The following is a 12,816-nucleotide window of genomic DNA, read 5'->3' as shown; positions in this document are numbered from 1 at the left end:
GAAGAAGTTCCAATTGCACGACATCCTCTGGGAGGCTGTTCCACAGTCCAACGGTGCGAGGAATAAAGGACCTCTGGAACTGAGAAGTTTCTATTCCACAGTCCAACGGTGCGAGGAATAAAGGACCTCTGGAACTGAGAAGTTCGACAGCGAAGCACATTTACTGCATGTTGTTGCTGCTGTTTAGCTAATGTGGTTGCTCTCGGCAGGAAAAGGGGATCAGGGATCAATTGTGATTGTGAAAAATCTGTTTACATTCACCATAGTGCGGACGCCATCATTACCCACTTTTCCTTACCACAGGTCTCTCAGCTACAGAAAGTAATCATTCGTCATTTTTTCCCGTTCTGAAAATCTTTCCAGCTCATTTCAGTCTCGCAAAGTGTCTCAACATCAATATATCAACAAGTAAAAAATACGCCGAAGTTTCTTCGGCGTAGTCGAGTTTTCTGTACAGCATATAGTGCTGTATGAAACTTCCAGCCACGGCCCCTGAAACTCTTAGCCGAGGCCCAGGCCCATGAAACTCAGCCACGGTCCGGTGGTGGCCTTTGTTGTTGGTACCTATAGCTGACTTTAACCTTACATAGAATAAAAAACTACTGAGGCTACAGGGCTGCATACGCCTCATTTACCTCATTTATCTTGTAACTGATGACTTTTCTATTTCTAACGTTATCAATTTCTTGAAAGATTGTCCATATTGAGTTTACGCAAATACGTTGGTCATTTCTGTTATTTTTATTTTCACTATGAACAAGTTCAAGCGAAAATACAATGCATTACTACCCTAATACTATTCTTTTGCATTTTGATACATTTTTTTTATCTATTTACCTATTTGTCAGTTTATTTATTTTTCTTTTTTTAGTACGTGGGATCTCTTCTTTCTGTATTTCCCTTTACTTCCTCTACTTCTTCCTAATGAACACCATTATATCCTTTGGAAGCTTGAATTTCAAGTCAGTGGCCCCTTTGGTGGGCTTGTTCCATATGAATAGGTTTCATCTACTGAATAATAATAATAATAATAATAATAATAATAATAATAATAATAATAATAATAATAATAATAATAATAATAATAATAGCTAAAAAAGGCAACATCGCTGATACTGTTTGTTCACAACTTCAGATTTCTTATTTTCAAAAATTTGGTTCCGACTGAAACAGCGATGTATTCGTATAGATATTTTATGATCGTCTTTTTAGGCCTACGCCAGAGGTGCCGCCTACATGAAAGCCTAGGCCTAATTCAAAATTAAATCTGGGCAATGAGTTTAACTTCCTTGAATATGTTCGAAGGAAGACAAAATATATTCGTACTTTGATCTGAATTCCCCAAATTCTTTACCAGAATCGATGAATATTTCGAGCATCAGAAAAAATATGACCTTTTTATTAGTTTTCTGTAAGAGAAAACTAATGTGCCGGCTTTGTCTGTCAGTCCGCACTTTTTCCTGTCCGCCCTCAGATCTTAAAAACCAACTAAGGCTAGAGGGCTGCAAATTGGTAAGTTGGTCATCTACCCTCCAATCATCAAACATACCAAATTGCAGCCCTCTGGCCTCAGTAGTTTTTATTTTATTTAAGGTTAAATTTAGCCATGATCCTGCTTCTGGCAACGATATAGGATAGGCCACCACCTGACCGTAGTTAAAGTGTCATGAGCCGCGGCTCATACAGCATTATACCGAGACCGCCGGAAGATAGATCTATTTTCGGTGGCCTTGATTATACGCTGTACAGAAAACTCGATTGTGCCGAAAAAACTTCGGCACATTTATTACTTGTTAATGTATGGTGATTATTTATATAGATTTTACCGCTTCGATTATTGACGTAAATATTTGTGTTGCAACTTAATTTTTCTTCCTTTTATTTACTTGAACTTTTAGTCAAGATACGCAAACACTGATTTCTCGTTCATCTATGTAGGTTCACCTCTATTTGATTTTGATAATTATGTATTCATTCCTTGTTTTTCTTGATTTAAATCCATCATCAGCCGTCACATTTATTCGCTTCGGTATTTTCTGTGATCATGTAATACATCACTAATAAATAATTAAGATATTTATATATTTACATTCTTCTCCAGTAATTCTAGATGGAAATATATTATTCCTGAAGTTTATCAAACCAAGGATAAAAAAGTAGATATATACTGATAAATTATGTGGGCAACTACAGAAAAATATTAACATTGAAATACATAGATTATTTGTTAAATGTACACGCCAAATATATTAATGTCAACCCGAACGGAAGGATAAAATTATATCTGTTAATTTTTGGTAAATTTAAGTCAAATTTAGTAAAATTCTGCTTGTTGTTAAAACTGTAAATTATTCTATGTTTTCTCTAATAAAAGATTTTTAAAAAATCACTCCTTCCCTTAGGCAAACAATAACATCAGAATTGCGTGCATTTATAGCTCCATTGAACGCTCACGCGCGCCTGCAAATGCACACGTATACGTACATACACACACACACACATGCACGCACACATAACACGTCTGACTGCACGCATAAATTCTTTACAAAACACCTTTTCCTGTTCCTGGCCACTGGGTAATGCCCGGCCACCCAGGGGTACTACCTGCCTACCTACCTACCACACCCCCCTTCGCCCCAGGGGGTGGGGTGGGGGTATAATGGCGGTATCATTTAGCATATCATTTGTATAATAAGTAGTCTATTGCGGAGAACCGAATTAGGCGGTGAGAGACGGGCCAAAGTATGTTTTATGACGCCCACGCGATGGATTTATTCCGAATTTATTTTTTTTTCTGTTGGAGAGAGAGAGAGAGAGAGAGAGAGAGAGAGAGAGAGAGAGAGAGAGAGAGAGAATGGATTTTTTTCAGAGTTTATTTGTGGGTTTTTCTATTGTCTTTAGAAATGATGGATTTATTCTGAATTTATTTTTTTTTTCTGTTGTCACGAGAGAGAGAGAGAGAGAGAGAGAGAGAGAGAGAGAGAGAGAGAGAGAGAGAGAGAATGGATTTTTTTCAGTTTATTTGTAGGGTTTGCTATTGTCTTTAGAAAGGATGGATTTATTCATAATTTATTTTTGGATTTTTTATTGTCGAAAGAGAGATTAATTTTTTGTCTGTTTTTGGATTTTATTATTGTCTTTAGAAATGATGAATTTATTCCGAATTTATTTTTGGATTTTTTTGCAATTGTCACATGCGGATTTTATTTTTGGATTTTTTTTCAATTGTCACCTGCAGATTTTACTATTGTCTTTAGAAAGGATGGATTTATTCCGAATTTATTTTTTTTTTTTTTTTTTAATTGTCAATCGAGAGAGAATGGATTTTTTCCTAGTTTATTTGTGGGTTTTGCTATTGTCTTTAGAAAGGATGGATTTATTCCGAGTTTACTTTTGGATTTTTTTGTCACTGGGCAAAACTGATTTATTCAGAATTTTTATGCAAGTTTTACTGTTGACTTTAGACTGGATAGATTTGTCCCGAATTTATTTATTTATTTATTTTTTTGTCATTGGTCAAGAGGAATTTATTAAGATTTTTTTTAAAATTTTACGTTGACTTCAGATGGGATGGATTTATTTCGAATTAATTTATGGATTTTTTTAGTTGTCACTCGAGATAGAGGATTTTTTGTTTCAGTTTATTTGAGGGTTTTACTATTGTCTTTAGACAGGATAAATTTTTTTCCGAATTTATTTTTGGATTCTTTAGTTTTTTGTTGTCACTGGGCAAGATGGATTTGTTCAGAATTCATTTGCTAATTTTTACTGTTGTCATTAGACAACATGGATTTATTCCAAATTTATTTTTGGAATTTTTTGTGACTGAGTAAGACGGATTTATTCATAATTTATTTGCGGTTTTTTACTACTGTCTTTCGGCAGGATGGATTTGTTCCGGATTTATTTTTGGATTTAAAATTTTTCACTGGGCAAAATGGATTTATTTAGAATTTATTTACAAATTTTACTATTGTCATTAGACAGGATGGATTTATTCCTATTTTATTTCTGGATTTTTTTTATTGTTAATGGAGAGTGTCGGTTTATTCAAAATTTATTTGTGGATTTTACAGTCGTCACTAAAGGGTTGGATTCATTCCAAATTTATTTTTGGATTTTTTAATGTCACTCGACAGATTGATTCATTCCAAATTTATTTTTTAATTTTTTAATGTCACTCGACAGATTGATTTATTCCAAATTTATTTTTTTTAATGCCACTCGGCAGACTGATTTATTCCAAATTTATTTTTAGATTTCCTTTTCAGTCTTCCTCAAGAAACGGATTTTTTCCGGAATTCTTGGATTTTTTTTCATCACTTGACAAGTGGATTTATTCCGAATTCATTCTTGGGTTCTCTTAATTATTACTGGACTAGATGGATTTATTCATAATTCATTAGAATTATTAGACAGGGATAATTCTGCTTTGAATTTATGTTGGATTTATTCAGAATGGCTTCCGGTACTGATACTTACTAGAATTTATTCATTCCTAATTTATCTGACCTTTGTTTTCATCGTTTTCATCTACAATGAGGAGTTATCAAGTGTAATTTTGAGTTATTGTATCAAATCCAAATTTAGTTATTATTTTCTTAATAATCCCTAATTTATTTTTATCTTTATCACCTGAGAAACAAAATAAATGTGAATTTATTTGTATCTTTTTACTGTTCATACTTTGGTATTACCCATGAAAAGGAATTATCCATTGGTTTATTTGATGTTTATCTGAAATGTATCTCTTTATAGGACAAACTAACTCTTGTTTACCAAGGTTTATTAACTCTGTGTCCTAGTGGTCTATAGGACAAGTTAACTCTGTTTACCTAGGTTTATCAACTCTGTATCCTAGTGGTCTATAGAACAAATTAACTCTGTTTAGCCTGCCTAGGTTTATCAGCTCTGTCTTCGTGGTTCACTTTTGTGCTTTCTAGTTACGCAGGTTTATTAATTCTGTGTCTTCCTGGTTAATTCAAGCGCTTGCTAGGGAAAAATTAACTGTGTTTGCCTAGGTTTATCAACTCTGTGTCTTCGTGGTTTACTTTGGTGCTTTGTAGGAAAAGTTAACTCTTGTTTACCTAGGTTTATCAACTCTGCCCTCCTGGTTTATTCAATTGCTTTCAAGGACAAATTAACCCTTGTTTACCTAGATTTAACAACTCTGTGGTTTACTTCCGTTATTTTGAACCGAAAGCATAAATGTATCCGATAGTTTTATTCGCGGTTTATCAACATACTCCGATCTAAAAGGACGAATATTATGCAAAATATAATTAGGGATTTTTTTTTTAATTATGACTACAGAGGATGAATTTATTCCACGAATTTATTCCGCTAAGAAGGGTGGTTTTCCACCTCTCATTTGTATGTCATTTACTTTTGTTTTACTTACAGTTTGATTTTAATTATTATTGGCTGAGAGGGGAAAAAATGACTGGTTGTTAATTTCTGACTTTTGTTTTCACCGCAGAGGGAAAAGTTGTTTCTCACCAAATTAGATCTAGTTATATGCTATTGGCGGAAGGAAAGCAGCTTCTCAGCGCGCGTACACACACACACACACATATATATGTATTCATATATATTCGCCCTAAAAGGAAAATTGCTTCCTCAATAACTTAGTTTTATGCAGTTAACCTGAAAGCGAAGCAATACTCATCATATGCGTGCGATCAGACGCGCTCACACACGCACGCACACACACATATATGTGTGTGTGTGTGCATGCATATATATATATATATATATATATATATATATATATATATATATATATATATATATATATATATATATATATATATATATATATATATATATACATATACATATACATATACAGTATATGTATATATATACAAGTAGGCTATATATATATATATATATATATATATATATATATATATATATATATATATATATATAATTTTTATGCATGTTAATCATACAGCAAATTTGTGAATGATTCACATCGTCATCAGCAAAATGATGAATCCACTGCAGCAAAGCGATTCATAGTTTCATTTCAGTCATTATCGCATCAGGAAGCGAAGATTCTCCGAAATAATTTTCGGATTCAGAAAAGAACACAAGTTAGTTATATTAGTATATTTTATAATCAATGTCTCTTTGAGTCTTAGATTTTCTTCGAAATCCTACGAACAATTTATACTCCACAGTTCTTGATTTCCTCAACCTCTTTTTCTCTCGTTGAAGAATCAGTTTTGAAATATTTAGTATATCTTTTTCATACAGTTATAATTTCATTTATAACAATGGTTGTTATTTTGGAAGAGCACGAATCACAGATCTGAATTTCATAACATTTGTAAATGTATATATATATATATATATATATATATATATATATATATATATATATATATATATATATATATATATATATATATATATATATATATATATTTATATATATATATATATATATATATATATATATATATATATATATATATATATATATATATATATATATACACACATATATATATATATATGTATATATATACGTGTGTATATATATATATCTTATATATACAGGTATATATGTATGTGTGTATATATATATATAAACAAATAAATAAATATATATATATATATGTATATATATATATATATTTATATATATATATATATATATATATATATATACACACACATATATATATATATGTATATATATACGTGTGTATATATATATATCTTATATGTATGTGTGTATATATATATAAACAAATAAATAAATATATATATATATGTATATATATATATATATATATATATATATATATATATATATATATATATATATATATATATATATATATATATATATATATATATATATATATATACATACTTATTTGTGATAACGCGTTCGTTTGAATATATATCGAAAGATAAAAGAAAGGGGTCATCATCCTATCATTATACTTCGGAAACATGAAAACAACCTCTCATTTAAGAGAGTTCAGGCCGCGTTCACGTTCACAATTAAAACGGCGGAAAACAGCTTCATAAGCCCTCGGTATACGTTTCGCGAAGTGAAACATACTAAACGCCGCCAGGTTGTGTTCGTAAACAGCGCGTTCACGTGGAATATCTCGCCGTCACTTCCTCTGTGGGCCGTTTTGTAATCTGTCGCCCATTTCCTGTGAATATTGAGGTTGCCATGACTGTTATTTGTTAATTGAATTGTACAGATATGAGGTATTTACGCGTCTATTTATTTCCCATTTAGATTGGGAACATTTTTTTCGCATGATTTTCGCTTCGCGTCGAACGGATTTCCGCATCGGCTGAAGGCAGTTGAACGACACCCCTTAATTGAAAGGCGGTAGTCTTAACAAAGAGAATAACTATAATAGTAGCAGTAGTATCAAATTTGACTATTTTACGACAAATGATTTTTTATGTTTATTTATTTATTTTTTTTTAATTCCTGAGAGCTGAGTGAAATAGAAACACAAAGAAGTATGTGAAATATCTCACTGTGTGTTCAGTACAAATAAGTACAGCCATTGATTGTTGCACATGTCGGTATGTGCGTATATAAGTACACACTACTCTATATATATTTGTGTTTGGTAATGTTTATAGTTATCTGTGGCCATAAATATGTATTTATTCGGTCACCTATAGGCTTGCATTAGTATGCATGTAAGATCATGACGGCTGACATATAAATTGTACTGTATATGTATATATATATATATATATATATATATATATATATATATATATATATATATATATATATATATATATATATATATATATATGTATATATATATATATATATATATATATATATATATATATATATATATGTGTGTGTGTGTGTGTGTGTGTGTGTGTGTGTGTGTGTGTGTGTGTGTGTGTGTATTGTAATACATAAATTCAGATATTATTAATACATGAATAGATAAGTCTCCCGAACCGAATTGATTTTACCAGAGATGAACGCCCCCACACCATCCCCTAATGCTTATTTGCCATTTATTATTCATGGGCATTTCCCTGACCTCAGGGCAATCCATCCACCACCTAACCCTCCCCCTCTCCAAGCTCCGTAAATTTTATTCTTATTTTCCTACCGTAAGCGCTGGCGAATATTCTGCTTTCCGGATAAACGTTCTGCTTTCCGGATAAACGGTCTGTTTTCCGGATAAACGGTCTCTGCTTTCCGGATAAACGGTCTGTTTTCCGAATAAACGGTCTGCTTCCCGGATGAACGTCTGTTTTCCGGATAAACTCTGTCTTCCGGATAAACTGAACCCGTTATCCACAATTATTTCCTTTGGTTTGTTTTGACAAATGGATAATAATAATAATAATATGTGGATGAATGAGTTGGCAAAGAGAGAGAGAGAGAGAAAGAGAGAGAGAGAGAGAGAGAGAGAGAGAGAGAGAGAGAGAGGGAGAGAGAGAGAGAGATGAATACGGGAAAGTTTAATTGTAGATGTATTTGTTTAAGATATTTGCTATTTTGTTAAAGATCGCGATGACGTCACAGTGACGTCACTATGAGTATTTCTGATTAGTTTATCAACTTCTTACAGTTTTGTTTATCTATATATTCAGTGACATAAATATTAATTATTTATGTACTTAATGACGTCAGCTTGAGTATTTCACATGAGTTTATCAACTTCTTAAAGTTTTGTTTATTTATATATCCAGTGACGTCAGTATTCATTATTTATTTATATTTGTCTAAGCCTCTTGAGTTGGAACCACTATTTTGGTCGTTAATATATGACTATACATTTTATTACCGCCTCTGTCATCATAGTCAGTGCTATTGTTTCAACTACGGATAATGATAGTACCGACAGTGTAAGTATCACGAAGACCAATGGAATTTTTTATATTGATTTTCGTAAACCATCGGTGACGGTCAAAAATAATAAATGCGTTTACGATTGTTTTGCATAAGTATTTTTGACCGGGGTTCGCCATCTTGACTCTTCAGAATACGTTAGTCAGTGATGTTCTAATACTACAACGAGAGAGAGAGAGAGAGAGAGAGAGAGAGAGAGAGAGAGAGAGAGAGAGAGAATCCTACAGAACCAGACTTTTTACTTCACGAATTATTGACCTCTGTTATAATAACCTAAAACCTCAATTATTGTCCAGTGAAGTTGTAGAGAGAGAGAGAGAGAGAGAGAGAGAGAGAGAGAGAGAGAGAGAGAGAGAGAGAGAATCCTACCGAACGAGAATTTTGACTTCACAAACTATTGACCTCTGTTATTATAACCTAAAAACTCAATAATTGTCCAATGAAGTTGCAGAGAGAGAGAGAGAGAGAGAGAGAGAGAGAGAGAGAGAGAGAGAGAGAGAGAGAGAACAATTTTGACTTTACAAATAACCTAAAAATTAATTTTCTTTAATGAAGTTGTCTAAAATCCTAGTGGTCTAATTCGCATGTCCAAAATTTAGGCGTCATATTCGCTTCTCTCAAAATGGGCCGTAAATAATATTATATTATAAACAATACTTGAACTAACAGACCCAGATTGCAAAGACATAATTTTTTTCTGAATTACGGGTCCAACTTTGGCTGCGTTACGGATCACTGTTATAGTGCGTAATAGTGAAAGAATAATTACGGATTTGTAAATTACAATATATACTGCGTTATGGATCATTGTTTTAGTACATAATAGTGAATAGGAAGTAATTACGGATTAATAAATTACATTATATAGTGTGTTATGGATCATTGTTATAATACGTATGTAGTGAAGGATTAATTACGGATTAATAAATTACATTATATACTGTGTTATGGATCATTGTTATAATACGTATATAGTGAAGGATTAATTACGGATTTGTAAATTACAATATATACTGCGTTATGGATCATTGTTTTAGTACGTGATAGTGAATAGGAAGTAATTACGGATTTATAAATTATACAATATATACTATTTTATAGATCATTGTTATAGTACGTAATAGTGAATAGGATTTATAAATTACAATATATACTGTGTTATAGATCATTGTTTTAGTACGTAATAGTGAAGGAGTAATTAGAGATTTATACATTATAATATATAAATCGTATTTGTTCACGATCTGCCTGCTTTGTCTAGACAGAAGTTTCATCTGTTCCGAAATAAATATTATAGATATTTACTCTGGAATGTCTCTATGTATACCTAGGTGTAGGAACATCATACAAATATTATTGATTGATTGATTGATTTTTATCTCTTCATATTTTGGTCAAAATGGCGAGTTGATAAAAGGAGAAAAGTTATGATGATTGTTTTGACTTTGACGTAATTTACAAGAGAGAGAGAGAGAGAGAGAGAGAGAGAGAGAGAGAGAGTTAATCATTCATACTCACTATCTTCGTCGTCGTGATGCCCCCCTTCGTCAGCGATGTTGTCCTCCTCATCCACGCCCCCGAGGACGTCGTCCAGATCCTTCAGGCCTTTGTTTGTGGGCATGTTGGACGTGGCACCCCCACCCTCCCCCTTCTCCCCTAGGGGGGGCGTGGCAGAGGGGGGCGGCGGCCCCCTCTGGGCCAGGATGTCGGTGATCATAAACTTGGACCGATGGACCGGAGGATCGGTCGTGTCTCCGCGGACCGGCGAAGGAGACGAAAGGCGTCCTCCTCCTCCTCCTCCTCCTCCGCCCTCGCTGTGGGTGTCGTCCAAGCCGCCCTCGTCGCTGTGGCTGGTGGAGGAGCCTCCTCCGGGCGAGACGCTGGGGGCGGACACCCGCCCGCACACTTCCACGGTCATCATGCACCGCGGCGGCGGCGGTGGTGGCGGCGCCCACGGATCTAGAGTAATCCTCGTTAGGGGGAAGAAGGGCGTGATGTTGATTATTTATTTATTCGTGATTCGCCGCTCGAGTGTCCAGCCGCCTTCCGAAATAGCTCCGGTCTAGATGTGGTGGGTCTTTGGGAGGCGTATCATGGCCGCCCCCGGGTCAAACCATGAGAGAGAGATTGAGAAAGTGAGAGAAAGAAAGAGAGAGAGAGAGAGAGAGAGAGAGAAAGGAAGTTATCTAAGAAATCTATTTCACTAGAGGTGTCCTTCTAGAGTGTGCCGCCCTTCTCTCGCTCCGCAGGGGCGTTTAGGATATCTGTTGTGGGCGGCGGCTTGGACTCGAACGGTTTTGTGTTTACGTCAGTCACAAAAGATTGGTGGGCGAACAGGTGGCCCTCGTTGTTGACGTCCGCACTTCCCGCACCTGCCCACGGTTGTGTGGTCGCGCCACTGACGGCGATATGGTGGTGTCAGGTCCTCTCCAAACACCACCATCGACCCAGTGTTGCCAACATGTCGGGTCCCCAGTGCCAAAGTTTCCGCGCACCTTGAAACTGGCCAGATCTCGAGTTTTTCATAATATTGTGCGTTTCGTCTCATCAGTTCAACCTGAATTATAATGGCGTTTATATCTGTGGATCCGAAATCGCTTCGAAAAGTGGGCATAAATGAGCCTCATTTCGTTCGTCAGGACGAGTGGCACCTATGGCGTTAGGAGTGTCTAGCCCCGCCCATTGCAAATCGATGCCCCGCCCCCTCCTCCTTCTTTGACTCCTCCTCCCTCCTCCTCCCTCCTCCCTCCTCCTCCTCCATCCTCCACCTTTAGCTCTCATCGATGGCAACTCCCTGTTTTCCGAGGACTCGGAGGAAGGAGATTCACTCTCTCACATCCGCTTCTGAAAACTCCTTGAACTTATACAAAAGCGTTTATGTATTTCATTACCAGACATCTGGGATCAAGACCCACCCACCCCCACACCCACACACCCTCTCCCCTTAGCCCCTCCCCCTGGAAGTGATTACCCCACCACCCTGACCTCGTACCCCCCCCCCTTCCATGACTCTGTTCCATACTTACTGGAAACTGGGAGAAATTCATTGCCTCTGTTCTAGCTTCTTGGATAAGGAGAGAACTCTCAGTGTTTAGCTCTCGCTGAAGTTTCCGAAAACGCGCTTTGATTGAATTTTTTATTTATTTATCTATTTTTGGGTTTTCAATTCACGAAAACGTTTTGCATTTAATATTACAAAATAATATTATCATTTACTATGAAATTAAGATCCTGATTTCCAGTCAGTATTTATCGTTTCATTCCGTGTATCAGTTTTCAGTAGCATAGTAGAGACAGATTAGCGAATTTCGCGGAATATATTTTAAAAGACAGACTTTAAACTAACAGAGAGAGAGAGAGAGAGAGAGAGAGAGAGAGAGAGAGAGAGAGAGAGCATGATGGAATATATTTTATAAGATAAACAAACGTGGCTGATAGCAGACTTTTAACTAAGAGAGAGAGAGAGAGAGAGAGAGAGAGAGAGTCTGATGGAATATATTTTAAAAGATACACAAACATGCCTGATAGCAGACTTTAAACTGAGAGAGAGAGAGAGAGAGAAGAGAGAGAGAGAGAGAGAGAATGGTTCGATTAACCCTCTCAGATCCGTTTAGTATTTCTCAGTCATAAGTAGAGAAATAATCGGCGGTTGTTGTACAGTAATCTCTTTTTATCTCAAATTTGTTATTAAAATCTTTAAGATAAGTACATTACATTTTACCACTGATCTTAGTAACACTGTTGTACTGATTTTATTTTATGCAGAACAAAAAAGTGTATGTATGTATACTTGAAGAGAATACTTAAAAAGTGTATGTACTTACACTTGATGAGAGTTATACTTAAAAAGTGTACACGTGTATACTTGATGAGAGTTACTTGAAAAAGGTATACGCGTACACTTAATGGGTCGCTTAAAAAGTGTATGCACTTACACTTGATGG

At 35.0% G+C, this 12,816-nt stretch overlaps 1 protein-coding gene across 1 annotated transcript in view; it reads right to left on the bottom strand.

Moving 5' to 3' along the window:
- Positions 1-11,272, bottom strand: part of LOC136848573 (barH-like 1 homeobox protein) — a 49,064-nt gene extending 37,792 nt beyond the window's left edge. The window contains exon 1 of the mRNA XM_067120861.1: positions 10,391-11,272. Within this exon, the coding sequence (XP_066976962.1) occupies positions 10,391-10,793 (403 nt within the window). The 5' untranslated portion in view covers positions 10,794-11,272. The remainder of the gene's footprint in view (positions 1-10,390) is intronic.
- Between the last annotated feature and the right edge of the window lie 1,544 nt (positions 11,273-12,816).

The sequence above is a fragment of the Macrobrachium rosenbergii genome, chromosome 19 (genome assembly GCF_040412425.1).
Source record: "Macrobrachium rosenbergii isolate ZJJX-2024 chromosome 19, ASM4041242v1, whole genome shotgun sequence".
Taxonomy (NCBI): Eukaryota; Metazoa; Arthropoda; class Malacostraca; order Decapoda; family Palaemonidae; genus Macrobrachium; species Macrobrachium rosenbergii.
Note: the sequence above shows the minus strand (reverse complement) of the source record. Positions and strands in the feature narration are given on the sequence as shown.